A 15,376-nucleotide genomic window follows, 5' to 3' on the forward strand; every position below is an offset into this window, starting at 1 on the left:
GCCCCCCACCAACTTGTGTTCACATGTGTGCTCTTTTTTATATTAGCTGGGGGTGGAAGCAGCTACCCTTGGGAGAACCGGGGCATCCGTCTTAACTAGCTGGCTCTTTTTCTGAAATAATTTTCTCCTCCTTCCCCACCTTGCTGCTGCTGCCCCCTCCGTTCACTGCCCATTTAAAGTATTGGTGGTGGGGAGATGTTGCTGAGGATCAGCTTGACTTAGCTTAAGAGGGTCTGGGTTTCCAGGAGAGCTCGAGTAGTGGGGAGGGGGCTGAAGGGGCTTTGCTTACAGCAGGAGGGATAAAGGTGTCTGAGTGGCGCTTTCTGAGAGGAGCAAGGCAGAATGGATGACTTAAGTGGAGGCAGTGGAGACCACGAGGGGCAACCTGCTAGTTGAGGGTGGGGGGTAGGGGTTGGCTGTAGCTGATTTCATGTCCGTGGGGGAGGTGGAATGCCAAGCCACCAGGAGGTAGTGGGGGACATTGCAATGTTCTTGGCTGGTGGCCAATTTCGGGATGCAGAAATTTAGGGGGACAGCTTTCAGGCCTGGCTGCCTTTTAAAGATTTGATCTTTGAATTCTATCCCTGCCCCCGCTCCCCGGCCTGTTGTCTTGAATACCTATGGTGCGGTTCTACCTCTGTCTACTCAGAAGTAAGTTCCACTAAGCACATGGGGCTTTTTTCTAGATAAGTGTGTATGGGATTGCAGCCACAGAGTGTGAGCTTTTGAGGGGACATAAATCTACCCTTTTTTTTGTACACCTGCAGCTACCTATCCAAGCCCCTGGAGTAGGTTGGATTATGAATTGGTTAAGGGAGTTCTTCTAGTTGCAGGTGGGAATCGAAAGGTTTGTCTAGAGCAGCCTTTCCTAATTGGTGTGCCTCCAGATGTTGTTGGACCACAACTCCCATCAGCCTCAGCGATTGGCAGTGCTGGCTGAGGCTGATGGGAGTTGTGGTCCAACAACATCTGGAGGCACACTGGTTGAGAAAGGCTGGTCTAGAGAAACAGAAGCCCCCTTTATAGGTCTATCTCCTACCCCCTCCTAAAAGGGGGAGAGAAATGAGAACTGCTGGTCTTTTGCATGGGTTGGCAGGCCAGGATCTTTAACTTGTTGCACGAGATGGAAGAGGTACCTGTATCTGAACTGCCCACAAAGCTCTCTTCCTTTCACCCCTTGACTTTCTGTCCTTGGATACAAAGCAGGCTGGATGTCTGTGAGGCTGCTGCCCATGAAATATTTATTTATCTAAAGCGGGAGTTGGGGCAAAGCCTTAAGTGAGCATTTTCTGCTTGGTCTCACGCGATGAAATATTCAAAGAATGGCTGAGAAATGGGCAGCATTTGTTCAAGAAAATTGACGCTTGGGTGGGCTAGAGATGGGGACGGGGGAAGGTTGGCTGGGAAGAGGATGCCAAGATTGGGGTAACAGGGCAGAGTGGTGCATGATTAATGAAACTGGGGGATGAGGGAATGTTCTGGTTGGAGATGTATGGAAATGCTTTGACACATAATGGGAGCCAGCCTAGAGGGAGGAGAGGATAATTAATTCATGTGTGCCAATGAGTAGAGGGCTCCTGTTCACATTGGTGCATTTTGATCTTCCTCTCCTCCTTTCTAGGTGGTGTTTATTTGAGTGGTCACCTGAACCTGAGACACCCTGAGTTGGGGAACCTGTGGAACTTCAATTCCCATCTGTCTCAGCCAGCATGGTCAATGGTCAGGGATGATGGTAGTTGTAGTCAAACAACATCTGGAGGGCACCCAATTTCTCTGGGCAAAAGAGTTTGGGTCAAAGAAGATGGAAAGGAGGGGCGGGATTGTGGAGAAAGGAAGAAATGAGAAAGTAGCAAATAAAAGGGTGAAGGCACATGATACAGCTACCTTGCTGCAGCTAAATAGGTTTTAGTCTGGTTCATTCCTAGATGGGAGACGAGCAAGGAAGTCCATGTATGTCACTTTGATTTCCATGATGGAAGAAAGTAAGGGTCTTAAGCTGATTTGTATTTTTTATGAAGTTGCATAATTTTCATAAATGAATTCTAAAATATGTAAAAAAAATCTTGATGCAGAATTTGGGTTATGATGTAGTTTTTAAAAACAAAAATCTTTAAGCACAGGGTTATACAGCCATGAGAGTGGCTGTATACTATAGTCAGTATGGATTTTTTGCATTCTGCAATGTTAAATTGAAAATATGCCCCCATGCCATTCTGATGCTTCCCGTAAGCTCATTTCAAAACAAAACCTTAAAAAACTTATCATAGAATAGTAGAGTTGGACTTATAATCCTGAACTCAGAAACGCTTGTTTAACACTCTAAATTTTCTTGGCGATACACAAAACAGTCAGAGAGAATCGAGAGTTCAAAGTATAAAAAGTGAGAGAGAAAAACCAGACCTCTCTTGGACTTTTTTCTGTCAAAATTCTCATAACTTGTTGAAAATCAGCCATGTTCACAGAGTACCTATAATCCTATTACTGACCTTGCCCCATACTGTGACCTTCATCTTCTGCGGTTTAAAAGTTTAAAAAATGCCTAGCTGATTTTTAATTTAAGAAATTTAGCATTGAACTTGATGATCAGCCAAGGCATGCTCAGTAAGAACCAACTGTCAGTGTTTTAAAAGCCAGACTCACAGCTGCTGGGCTTGCCTAATCAGGGAGCCACACCTACCCCAGACCTTTATTTGACTTTACATAGTCATGGCTTCCTGCAAAGAATCCTGGGAAGTGTAGTTTGTGAAGGGTGCTGGGAGAAGACTTATTCCCCTCACAGAGCTCCAGTGGCCAGAGTGGTTCAACAGTCAGTCACCTTGATTGAAGCTCTCAAGGGGAACAGGCCATCTCCAGTAACTCTCAGCACCCTTCACAAACTACACTTCCCAGGATTCTTTGGGAGAAGCCATGACTGTCTAAAGTGAAATAAAGGTCTGGGGTGGATGTGGCCAGTGACAGCTTTGGTTTAAATTAGTTGGGAGGCTACATGTGCCTGCTGTAGAATAAAAAGGTGAGGGAAATGCTGAAAAAGAATGATGCTATTCATAATGTTTTCCTTTTGGAAAGGAAAGGGGCTTCCTCTCTGCCCAGTGCCCACCCATCCAATCTCCTCCCCCTCCCATTCCTGTCCCTTCCTCCCCTCCCTGCCCCTCCAGGTCAGTTTCACCTAGCCTAAGCATGATTGCACAGGAGTAAATCCCACTGAACTCAATAAGCATGCAAATGATCAGACCTGCCTTTCCCCGCCTTTCCTTTTCTCCCTTCTTCCCCTCCCCTCTCCCTTTTTCCTCCTCCTCTGCCCGCTCCTGGCCTCCCTCCCTGTGGTCAGTTTGACCTATCCTAAGCATAGCATGATTGCAGGGGAGTAAATGCCACTGAGTTTGATAAGCATGCAAATGATCAATCCATTCTCAGCAAACTTGCACAAGATCCCATTTCTTACCTCACAGATTAAAAAGCAGAGAAATTCACTAATAGGTGAAAAACTTTACGGTTTAAGAATGTACCTATAGCAAACATATATTTCTATCAAACTTTAAAAAGCAGGGAAATTGGGCAGCTATAGTGAATGCACCAGGAGACCTGACCACCTATCTGAGATATTGTACTGCCCTACAAATTTGTCAAAATGCAAACACAATTTGTGTTGTTCTTTCACAGTCCAATCCACTTGCTGTGTAGCTTGGAAGAATTTGGTAATACATGCCTCTGAGCATATGGTGAGTGGTGGCAACACCTGCAATCAGCCCAGATAACATCAACAAGACGTGCTGTGCTGATCTTGTTTTAGCAGGGAGGAAGCAACAATATTAAGATAGTTGATATAGTTCAGATAGTCACTTTAAATATGTTTGATTTATTTTGCAATTTTAGTGAAGTTTCCTACAGTAAATCATTTTCTTTTGCTTCTGTTTCTGTGAATATATGAAGTACAGCAACACGTTGCAACATTAAAAAAACTCTAAAAACAACTGTGGAATAATGGCACTGACTATCTGCAGAATAGTCTTCAGTGGACATGAGGAGTCTGCACAAGAAAAAACATTGGGAAGTAAAATATATTCTAGCAAAATTCTATGTGTGCTCTGTTTTTAATTGACCATGCCCACCTTTCCTTAAGTGGAGTGGTTTAAGCATAGGCTGAAAACATGCATCTTGGACAGGCCAAGTTTGTTTTTCTGAACAGCTAGAATCATTGCTTAAGTCGCAAGATATTGTAATCAGTCTGATTTTATGTCAAACTGCAGTTTCAGATTCAACTGTTAATGCGTCCAAAATAGGAATAGAGCATAACCTCCAGTGTGAAACACAAAAGGCTGTCTTCACCATCATATGACACTGACCTATAAAAAGGCTTTGAAATTAATAAAAATAAATTTGACACAGATTTCTAGGATGAATAATGAGAGAAATATAATTTTCTATGTTAGATTCTCTGCAGAAACAGTAGTAACACAGAAAAGAAGCAAAGTAAGAAGAACACCAACAAACAAACAAAAATGTAATTCTCCATCTTTGGAGATGGCAGGTATTGCCACCACTCACCATATGCTCAGAGGCACATGTTACCAAATTCTTCCCAGCTACACAGGAAGTGGATTGGACTGTGAAATACCAACCCAAATTGTGTTTTCATTTTGATACATTTGTAGGACAGTACAATATCTCAGAGAGGAGGTCAGGTCTCCTGCTCCCCTGGTGCATTCACTATAGGGTTTTTTTGCATATTAGTGAATATACACACAGCCGTGTTCTAAAGCAGGCAAGGAACTGCATATTAACTTGAAACAACCAGCTGAAAATCAGACTAAGGTCCATCCATCCCATAACAGTTCCTGTTAGGCAAAAAGTTGCCTTCTTTTTACCAGAGTTATCCTGCAATGGTATTGTTTTACAGTTGTTTTCAACCTACAAAAGCCTTGAACCTCAATATACTCATCTTAACAGCAGCTGGAAGTAAACTGCCTTCTGGAGCATACCCAAGACATTAATTTTTAAGCATTTTCTTTAGTAAAAGCAGCTCTACATTCTTATGTCATTGGGCTGTCTACATTGTTTTTTTTAATCATTATTTTGCTCATAAAGGCCATCCTTTTCTGTTGGAACATTCTTACCTATTTCAGACCTAATTTTAAAGTTTAGAGGGGGAGGGAGGAGGCAGTTTTCATACATTTTGTATACAGGAGCTTCCCTAATAGTCAACATTTTCTGTTGCGTATGATGAGTATGAACCTATTTTAATAATAAAACAGTCATCTGAAGAAGCTGTATATCATTGTATCCCTAAACTTGGAAAACCGGTTACTGCTGGACACTTTTATTTAATGGCAGTGTCGAAAACTATTCAGAGAGCATAGGTCTGTCAGGAGCAATCAGCCATGACATCTAATCAAAATCTCCAGGTACAGAGGCAGTGTACCTTCTGAGTACCAGATGGGGAAAAAACAGCAAAGCAAGGCTTTCAGCTTCATGGCCTGCTTGTTAAGTACGCAGAGCAAAGGTAGCCAAGGAGGTGCCCTCCACATGTCAGTGGGCTAAAACTTCATCACTGACCATTGGCCATCCTGACAGGAGTTGGAGTCTACCAACGACATGAGACTGATCACTTGGAACTCGAATGCAGGAGTAGATGGATATTTTTGTCAATGTCCAGTGGGTATTCTGACTGGTGAACATGCAACCCCTGCCCCCAGTGCTAGCTGACAGCTGTGAGGGGGATCTGTGAGTGATAGTATGGATTATTAACACATGGATGTGGAATCTGTTCCCCCCCCCCCCAATAGCACTGGACTCCAGCTCTTATGGAGCCAGCCAGCATGATCAATGATCAGGGATGAAGGAAGTCTTGGTCCACTGACATGTGGAGGGCATCACTTTGGCTACCTCTGCTCTGGGTACTTAACAAGCAGGCCATGAGGCTGAAGTCCTTGCCTTGTTGGTTTATTTATTTATTTATTGTCATTATTTTTACCCCGCCCTTTTTCCAAAACTGGAACTCACAGCGGTTTCCAGATAAAAGAACAAATATAATTAAAAACATACAAAAATCTAGATTAAAATAGAATTAAACTATTTACAGTATTAAAACCATTCATACATACAGTTAAAATAATTGAAACTCAGTTTAAAATTAGACAATAGCAATGCAGCACTCTTCAAGATGGTTTTCCCCCATCTGCTACTCAGGAGGTACACTGCCTTTGTAGGTGGAGGTTTTGTTCAGATGTTGTGGCTGATAGCATGGTGATTGGTCAAGGATGATGGGAGTTGGAGTGCAACAACATCTGGAGGGTGCCAGGTTCCATATTCCTGAGGTAAGGAGTGGACCTTGAATTTGGCAAAAAGCATGGCAATTTCCCTCGGGAGGTGAGAAAACATGCAGTTGACTCCCCATCACAACTCTTGTCCATACTTTCCTTTTTCTCTTGAAGTTGATGCTTCCTGTTGACTCCAAAGGACAAGGCTGCTGCTGCAGTAGAAGCGAAATGCTTATAGGAAACTGCCTTGTGCTGAGTCAGACCACTGGTGCCCCTTGTTTGTCTACACTGACTGGCAGTGGCTCTCCAGGGCTTTAGACTACTGTTCTTCAACCTTGGGTTCTCGGATGTGGATGGCCTACGACTCCCATCATTCCTGACCATCGCATGCTGTCGGAGCCCAAGGTTGTCAAACAGTGCTTTAGACATGGCATTTCCCAACCCTGCCTGGAGATGACAGGGGCTGAGCCTGGCCCCATGTGCACGAAAGGCAGATGCTCTACCATGGAGCTACGGCCCCTCTGCTCCTCTGCTGCTGGAGTTGAGAGCATCACTCCATCTGATCTCCCCACTTCATCTGGGTTCCGGATTGAAGCCCCTTTACTGCTCCCCCTCCCACCCCCAAAGCCATTTGTATTTATGGGAGAAAGTAAATGACAGGCAGTTGTAGGACTGCCAGTTTTTCAACCAGCCACTGTAGCTGTGCTTTCGACAGCAGTCTGATCTGCAAGTCATTGGCATGTGACTGAGCTCTGTGCAGGGGAAAGAGAGAGAGAGAGCCAGCTACTGGCTTCTGCACCTACAGCTGTTGCTAAAAGGCACAAAATCAGGCTAGTCCAGGTTTTTCTGTTCAGTTGGCAACCCAAAGTAGTTGGCTAGTCGTAACCAGTGGTCCAGGGGAAGTCATATTGATATAATATCTTTGTAAAGTGAAATTGTATTTCCTTGGGAGATAGTCTTTTACTTGAAGGATTTGTGTGTCATAGTGCTGGGAATGAAAGGTCAATATAAGACGCCATTCATAGGGATTGATGGATATATTCTTCATCGACTTTATATAGTTTATTCTAGAGTCATGTTGAAGTGCTCTACCAAAATATTTGTCCAGATAAGAAATACTTGGAAAATAAAGTTTAGTTCCAGGACTGGAGAACTTTTGGCCCTTCAGATGTTGCTGGAATATAACTCCCATCATCCCCAATTTATTGTGCTGGCTGAGGCTGTTGGGAAATTTGAGTCCAATAACATCTGGCAGGCCAAAGGCTTCCAACCCCTAGTCTATACTGCAGCCTTTCCCAACCAGTGTGCCTCCAGATGTTGTTGGACCACAACCCCCATCAGCCTCAGCCAGCATTGCCAATGGTCAGGAAGATGGGAGTTGTGGTCCAACAACATCTGGAGGCACACTGGTTGGGAAAGGCTGCTATACTGACTGGTAGCAGCTCTCCAGCGTTTCAGAAGGGTCTTTTCCCAGGCCTCTCTGATGATGCCCAGGGATTGAATCTGGGGCCTTCTGCATGCAAAGCAGGTGCTCTGCCACTGAGTTATGGCCCTTCCCCAACTTGATGCCTTCTAAATGTTGTTGGACTCCAACTCCCAGTAACCCCCGACAGCACAGCCAATGGGTGGGGTTGATGGGTCTTGGTGCAGCAACATCTACAGGGCCACAGGTGCTCTGTCCCTGGTGATGTACATGCCTAGTATTTGGAGCACACAGTATTACAAGTATTCGGCCCAATCAAGCCCTGTTTCTTAACAGTGGGTGGGACTCTGGGCTGGCCCTGGCAGGCAGATTGGTAAAGCAATCTGCTCCGAGCAGCACAACGAACATGGAGCAGGAATAGATGAAGGTAGAAACTGATCTGAATGATGCAGTAAGACATTAAACTATGTGTGGGCTTGACTTGGGCTCTGCTTGAGATGATGCCACAAGGCAATTATGGGCATAATTATCCCCCTGTCAATCACTCTCAGTGGCTCAGGCAAAGCCCTGAGCATAGAGTTAAATGCATTGATCCCTCAGGTCACAGAAGTCAATTGTGTATGATGAAGTTGTCTGATCCAGCGGCACTATTTTGCTCTTCTGTTTATAAACAAACTCCCAAGAGGGCTAATGCTAGTGGTCAGCTTAGCGGGGCAGTTGCTGCACCCAGATCTGCACAAGTGGCACACTGAGCCCCCAAGTCCCTTCATCTTTGCAACAGGACAGAGGTGCCCCACTGCAGATCTGATGATGCCCAGATATGGGCAGTTCCTTTCTCGGTAGCCTTTCAGGCGATGTTAGATTGTAGCTCTCGTCAGCCCCCCCCCCCCCCAGCCATCACAGCCAATGGTCAGAGACAATGGGAGTTGTAGTCCAGCAACTTCTAGAAGAAGATAGGAAGCTGCCTTATACTGAGTCCATCCCACAGGTCCATCTAGCTCAGTACTGTCTACACTGATTGGCAGTAGCTTTCCAGGGTTTCAGGTCTCACCTGAAGATGCTGAGGACTGAACCTGGGACCTTCTGCACACAAAGCAGATGCTCTGCCTCTGAGCTACGGCCCTTCCCCTGTTCCTGCTCCTACCTCTGCAGGTGCATTCACACCTACCCTCTCAAACAGTTGTAGGTTACTCATGGGATAAATTACTTCTCTTTTGTATTGTTTGGATCACCAGTGAAGAGGGGAGTCTACTACTATGGTATCTCTGCGTCTACTAAGATGAAGTACTTTTCCACTGAAGGTTGGCTGCTTGAGTAGACTATTGTTCTGTGAGAGGGTGGGGATGAACCTACCCAAACACCCTCATTGCAGAGCTAGAGCCGGCATTTGGGAGCCTTGAGCACCCCTAGGCCTACGTAACCGAACCTAGATTGAAAAACAAACGAACAGGTGGTGTAAAAATACAGGTTTATTCTCCAGCACATGCCCACCCCAGTCCCTTCCACTGAGCATCACCCCCTACCCCCCAAAAAAATCTGCCCACCCCCTCCCATTTTACCAACCCCTCCTCCAATGGCTGTGCCCATCCTCTTCTTCAGTCATGTGGGCACCATTGTCAGTTCTGTGTAGCTGATGTACATCACCTTAGAGAGGCCTGCAAAGGACAGAAAATGGGGAAGTGTTACGAGAGGGGCAGGTGGGTGGATGGAGGGTTGGGTCACACTGGGACCCAAGAGTAGAGAGCCTGCCCAAGCGGTGGACTTCTGGGGGAGCTGTTCAATTTCTGGGGAAAGGACTCAACTTGGTTCATAATCTGGTGGTTCCCACACAATCACCTCAGCGAGCATGTGAAGCCCTCAACAGGCTTGTGGCCCAGCAGGTTTGCAGTGAGGTGCTGTTTTTATCTGTGGCCTTCCAGGTGTTTCTGAACTGCAACTCCCATCGTCCCTGACTCTTGGCCATGCTGGCATGGGGCTGATGAGTCTGACAACATGTGGCGGACCAAGAGGTTCCTCAACCCTGGTTTAAATGAAGTGGCACTTGCACATGGAGGCTTTACATGCCGCCACCACAATCATGCTTTCAAGCCACCATGATCATCTAAAACCTAGGTGCCACAGAGATGGCTGGGGGGATCCACGTGCACAATGCTTTGAGTGGGCCCACCTCTTCTTCAGTAATAGCTATTTCCTGGCCTTCTGTCTCTAAGCCTAATCGGCCTGGTGGTGGCTCAGATGGAGAGGGACGGGCAAGCAGAGGCTGATTTCCTCACTCAGAGAAGGCGGATGAGCAGACAGCAGCAAAAATGAGGAGGAGGAGGAGGAGCAGCACCACCAGCAGCAAAGTGTTGGGGCTCCAGGAATTGGCAGTGGGTCCTCTACTGGGGCATGGGCCTCAGCAGGTACTTGACAATGCTGACACCCTGATGCCAGCCCTATTCCTGAGTGAATCTTTGCCCTGCCATTGCTGTGAACTCATTAGGTGGTCTTCGGCAAGCCACGCTCTCTCAGCCTCAGCTCCCGTGCAATATGGGGATGATAGCAATGGCCTACTGTACAAGGTTGTTGTAAGGCAATCTGAATGCTTAAAAGGGGTATGTAAATAACAACACGCAAAGACATCTTGCTGTTCCAAGTGGCTGAACAGCCTGAGAGGCTCTTGCAGAGGATTCTGGGAGACACTTTTTGGACAGCAGGTGGTTTTACTCCTTTATAAATAATGTTTTGGGTTACTTATTCCATCAGGCTGTCTGCCCTGCCCTCCCAACAATACCCTCTATGCACCACCACTTCAGCTTGGCTGTAACCACCTTTACTCTCCTGAAGAGGTTTCAATATCCTTTGCATTCAGTGGTGAGAACTGCAGCCATTCCGTGCATGTTTGCTTTGAACGAAGCCCTACAGAGTTCAGTGGAACTCTCAAGTTGCAGCCTTTGAGGCTTAATTAAACAATATGCACATATATGTATATTTGAGCAGCAGCACATTTCTTTCTTTCAAAGACAAACTGCTTTAGGGAGGGGTAAGTGAGAGCTGGGGAGGGGTGCTTCACTCTTTCCCTGTCTGCCACTGCAAGTTGCCCTACAAGTGAGTTCTCTTAAAAAAAAAAATGTTTGTGCTCTAAAATGAGAATTTGCCCATAGTCTCTTTAGACAGCAAAAGTAGATAGGGAGGCCTCCTCGGTGGCTGCCTCTCCACCATTAAACACACTCCCCAAGGAAATCTGAGCTGGAGTATTTCTCATTTGGGTTTGTGGGGAGTCTGATTTAAACTGACCACAAGTTGAGGTTTTAATATGCATTTCTTAGTTAACTATCAAGGCTCCCTCCAGATGCTCTTTTTATTGTGCATTCATGATTATTTGTGCTCATGATGGTATCGGGGCTGTTATACGCTATCCTGCTTTCAGTGCTGCTAATGGCTGCAAAAGCTTCGGGGCAGACATACTGTTTTGTTTCCAATCAACACAAGTCCCATGACTTCCTGCTGAAATATTATTATTATTGCATTTATATCCCATTTCCTCCAAGGAACTCAAAGTGGCATACATGGTTCTCCTTCTAATTTAATCTCCACAACAACCCTGTGAGGTAGGTTAGGCTGAGAGGCAATGACTGTCCCAAAGTCACCCAATGTGCTTCATGGCTGAATGGAAATTTGAACCCTGGTCTCCCAGGTCCTAGTCCAACACTCTAACCACTACACCACACTGTAATGTTTTATACTACAAATGTTCTGGGGTTTTTTGTTCTGCTTTTGTTGTGCTATAGCATAAGAGTGCACTTCCAGAAGGCAATAATCCAATAAAATTGGGGCAGCATTGCTGAATAACTAATGAAGTAGAATGATGTGTGGATGGTCCAGTATACAGACACGAGTAATGCACTATCATTGCATTAATGAGATGTTGCAGAATACAGCCATAAAAATACCCCCGTCTGGAGGGGCCCTGAATTTCATTTGTATTCATGGGATGGTTTTACATATATTTTGTTCTAATAATTATATGTCTGAGCCTTCAGGGTGTCCAGAGGCAGTGAAACACACAAACTCAATGTTGGGAATTATTAGGAAAGGGATTGATAATTAAGTGGCAAGAAATATTCTGCCTTTACAACAGGGATTAAGAACCTGTGGCCCTCTGGATGTTGTTTGACTCCAAATCCCATCAGCCTGGCTGGCATGGCCAATGGTCAAGTATAGGAGTTGTAGTCCAACAACATCTGGAGGGCTACAGGTTCCTTAACCTTGCTTTATGTGATGAAGCCACAGTTGGAATGCTGTATACAGTTTGGGTTCCCCCATCTTAAAACATATTATAAGAGCTGGAAAAGTGCAGAAAAAGGCAACCAAAAATTATAAAGGGGCTAGGCTTTCACTATGGAGTGAAGTCAGAGGCATTATCAGGGAAGAATGCAAAAAGACAATACCTCTAGTTAAAAAGAGAGAAAGATATCAATGGATGACGGAAGAAACTCTTAAAATGGTTAATGAGAGAAGGAAAGCAAAAGCAAAAAGAGACTGAAACACAGTCAGAACCCTAAATGCAACAATACAGCAACTAGTACGCAGGGACAAGAGAACTATTACAAACTTATTGTATAGAAATAGAAGAGGACAACAAAAAGGGAAGAACAAGAGCCCTATTCCAAAAGATTAGAGAAATGAAAGGGAAATTTAAACCACAAGTAGGGATGTTGAATAATCAACAGGGGAACACACTGACTGACCGAGATGAAATAAAAGGAAGGTGGAAGCAATACACTGAAGAACTCTATAAAAGAGATGCAAGGATGACAGATTCATTCATGGAGGAACCATATGATGGAAGAACCAGAAATTTTAGAATGTGAGGTGAAAGCTGCTCTTAAAATACTTGGAAGAAACAAATCATCAGGAACAAATGGCATACCAATAGAGTTGCTACAAGCTACTGAGACTGAATCTGTCCAAATTTTGACAAAAATTTGTCAAGAAATATGGAAAACTAAACAATGGCCCACAGACTGGAGGTGTTCAATATATATCCCAATTCTAAAGAAAGAGGATCCCAGGGAATGCAGTAATTATTGACCTATTGCCTTAATATCCCATGCAAGTAAAGTCACGCTCAAGATTCTACAACAAAGGCTCTTACCATATATGGAGTGAGAAATGCCAGATGTCCAAGCTGGATTTAGAAAGGGAAGAGGCACCAGAGATCATATTGCAAACATACGTTGGATAATGGAACAGAGCAAGGAATTTCAGAAGAAAATCACCCTGTGCTTTATAGATTACAGCAAAGCCTTTGACTGTGTAGTTCATGAAAAACTAGGGAATGCTTTAAAAGAAATGGGGGTGCCACAGCATCTGATTGTCCTGATGTGCAACCTATACTCTGGACAAGAGGCTACTGTAAGGACAGAATATGGAGAAACTGATTACGCCATAAGTCATAATCGACTTGAAGGCACATAACAACAACAAGCTTTCCCCAATGCTTTTGGAACTTTTTTCTTTTAGAAAAGAAGGCAAGTGAGGGTGGGGAGGAAGCTATAGAAGTTGGTAACATTATGCCTAATTTGGACACAGTGGATAAAGATACATTTTTTCTCCCTAATCCTATAATACTAGAATTTAGGGCCACACAATAACTTGAATGACAGTAGATTCAGGACAGCTAAAACTGGAACTCCGCGCTTTCTATTATTATACGCGGACGACATAGCTTTAATGTCTAGGACTCCCATCGGTTTAAAGCGTTTACTAGCCGCATTAACATCTTTCTGTTCTTCAGAATTTTTAACCATAAATCATGCAAAAACGAAAGTTATAGTCTTCTCCAAAAAGAAAAGAAAACATCTCTGGCGTATTAATGGCCAGGCAGTTGAGCAGGTAAATAATTATAAATATCTAGGCATAACTTTTCAAGCCTCGGGATCCTTTCGGCTGCAGACTGGTGTAGCCGCTTTAAATGCAAAAAGATCTATGAAGGCATTAATGACCTTTTTCTATCAGAGAGGTGGCCAATCCTTCCCATCAGTTGTTAAAATATTTACGGCGAAAATTATTCCCCAATTGCTATACGGTTCTCAAATTTTCATCTCTGAGAAATTTTCGGCTCTGGAATCTATTCAAAACACTTTTATGAGAGCTGTTTTAGCTGTTTCTACCTGTATACCTAGTTTTATTTTGAGACTAGAAACGGGATTGCAATCTGTTGAATCACGCATTTGGGCCCTTAAAATAAATGCGTGGTTAAAACTGATTTTTGAGCCAAAAGGTCTTTCCCCTTTTATTTTAGTCGATGATTTTAATTCAATATGGGAAAAACAGATTTTAGATAAAATAGCTAATTTGGGCTTCTCTGTCCCGATAATTCTAAAAATGGGCCTTGACACAGCCCGAGTGGTCATCCGGGAACGCATCAAAGACATAGATTTCCAACACCATTTGATGCTTGTAAGAAAACATAGGTACAATCCTAGATGTTTTTCTCCCATGCCCTATCTAACGGATTTGACACTCCCTAAGTATCGAAGGGCTTTTACTCTGGTGAGGACGAATACTCTCCCCTCTGCCCTTTTAGAGGGCAAGTTTAATAAAGTCCCATACAGTGATAGAATTTGCCCTTGTGGCGAAGGTGAAACTGAAACCAATGTGCATGTTCTATTGAGATGCCCTTTTTATCGTGATCTAAGGCAACAGCTAATTTCCCCTATTTTAATTTCCTTCCCAGGTAGACCAGAACCGTTTATGCTGATTATTTATTGGGAGATTACTCTCCACAAGTTACATATAAAGTCGCCAAATATATTGCGGCTTCTATTTCTTGTAGGAAGGTACAGGTCAAATGCTTGTAAAATCTTGATTGGATGTACTATTTCTAAATTGTATTGCATTTTATTGGTTTTTATTTTTTGTATTCTATGTATCTGGTCAATGACTGAAATAAATTATTGTTGTTGTAGGACAGCTAAAAAGAAAATACTGCTTTGCACATCACATCATTTACTTGGGGAATTCAGTATCACAAAAAGTGGTGAAAGGCTCAGATGTCCTTTAAAAGAGCTTTAAGTAAGGTTTTTCCTCTATCAACCGCATAGATAAATGGAATCTCCATGTTGAAAAGCAGTGTAATCTTGAATGTCAGACACTGGAAACAAACAACAGGGGAAGGCCCTACCTGTCATGCCCTGCTCGTGGGTAACCACACACTTTTGGCTGGCTGCGTTTGGAAACAGAGTCTGGATTAAATGTCCCTTGGTCCAATTCAGCAAGGGAATTCCCATGATCTTATAGGTGGGCCAGATATATAGCAAAATCAATTAATATTAAATTGAGAAGGCAGAAAGTGGGATTTCTTTCAACACATGCAGAAGAATAAAATCTGGTTTCTAATGCCCATTGGCCTTAGTAGATCCAAAATCGGGAGTGGTCATTCTTCCATATTCATTAATCCAGGGTTTGGGGTTTTTAAAAAAATGTTAAAAAAGAATGTGATCTTGTGATTTTGGGGAAAGTGAGAGGGCAGAAGTAGTGTGAATAAGCAAGGTTCCTGCATCTTGCCTTGTTTCTGCCCATTGCTTGGTCAGGCGTACGCTTCTAGCTGTGACAGCAGCACAAGGAACTGGAGCGCTCGCCATCTGCTCTGGGACATCCTCACCCTCAGAGAGCCTCTCTCTCTGGTCCTTGGGGCTCTCCTCAGCCACAC

General features: G+C 44.0%; 1 protein-coding gene across 1 annotated transcript in view; it reads right to left on the bottom strand.

Annotated features, from left to right (window-relative positions):
• Positions 1-9,267: 9,267 nt before the first annotated feature.
• The window catches only part of LOC133382022 (metabotropic glutamate receptor 6-like), a 42,265-nt gene continuing 36,156 nt past the window's right edge, over positions 9,268-15,376 (bottom strand). The window contains exon 10 of the mRNA XM_061621676.1: positions 9,268-9,335. Within this exon, the coding sequence (XP_061477660.1) occupies positions 9,280-9,335 (56 nt within the window). The 3' untranslated portion in view covers positions 9,268-9,279. The remainder of the gene's footprint in view (positions 9,336-15,376) is intronic.

The sequence above is a fragment of the Rhineura floridana genome, chromosome 3 (genome assembly GCF_030035675.1).
Source record: "Rhineura floridana isolate rRhiFlo1 chromosome 3, rRhiFlo1.hap2, whole genome shotgun sequence".
NCBI classification, from domain to species: domain Eukaryota; kingdom Metazoa; phylum Chordata; class Lepidosauria; order Squamata; family Rhineuridae; genus Rhineura; species Rhineura floridana.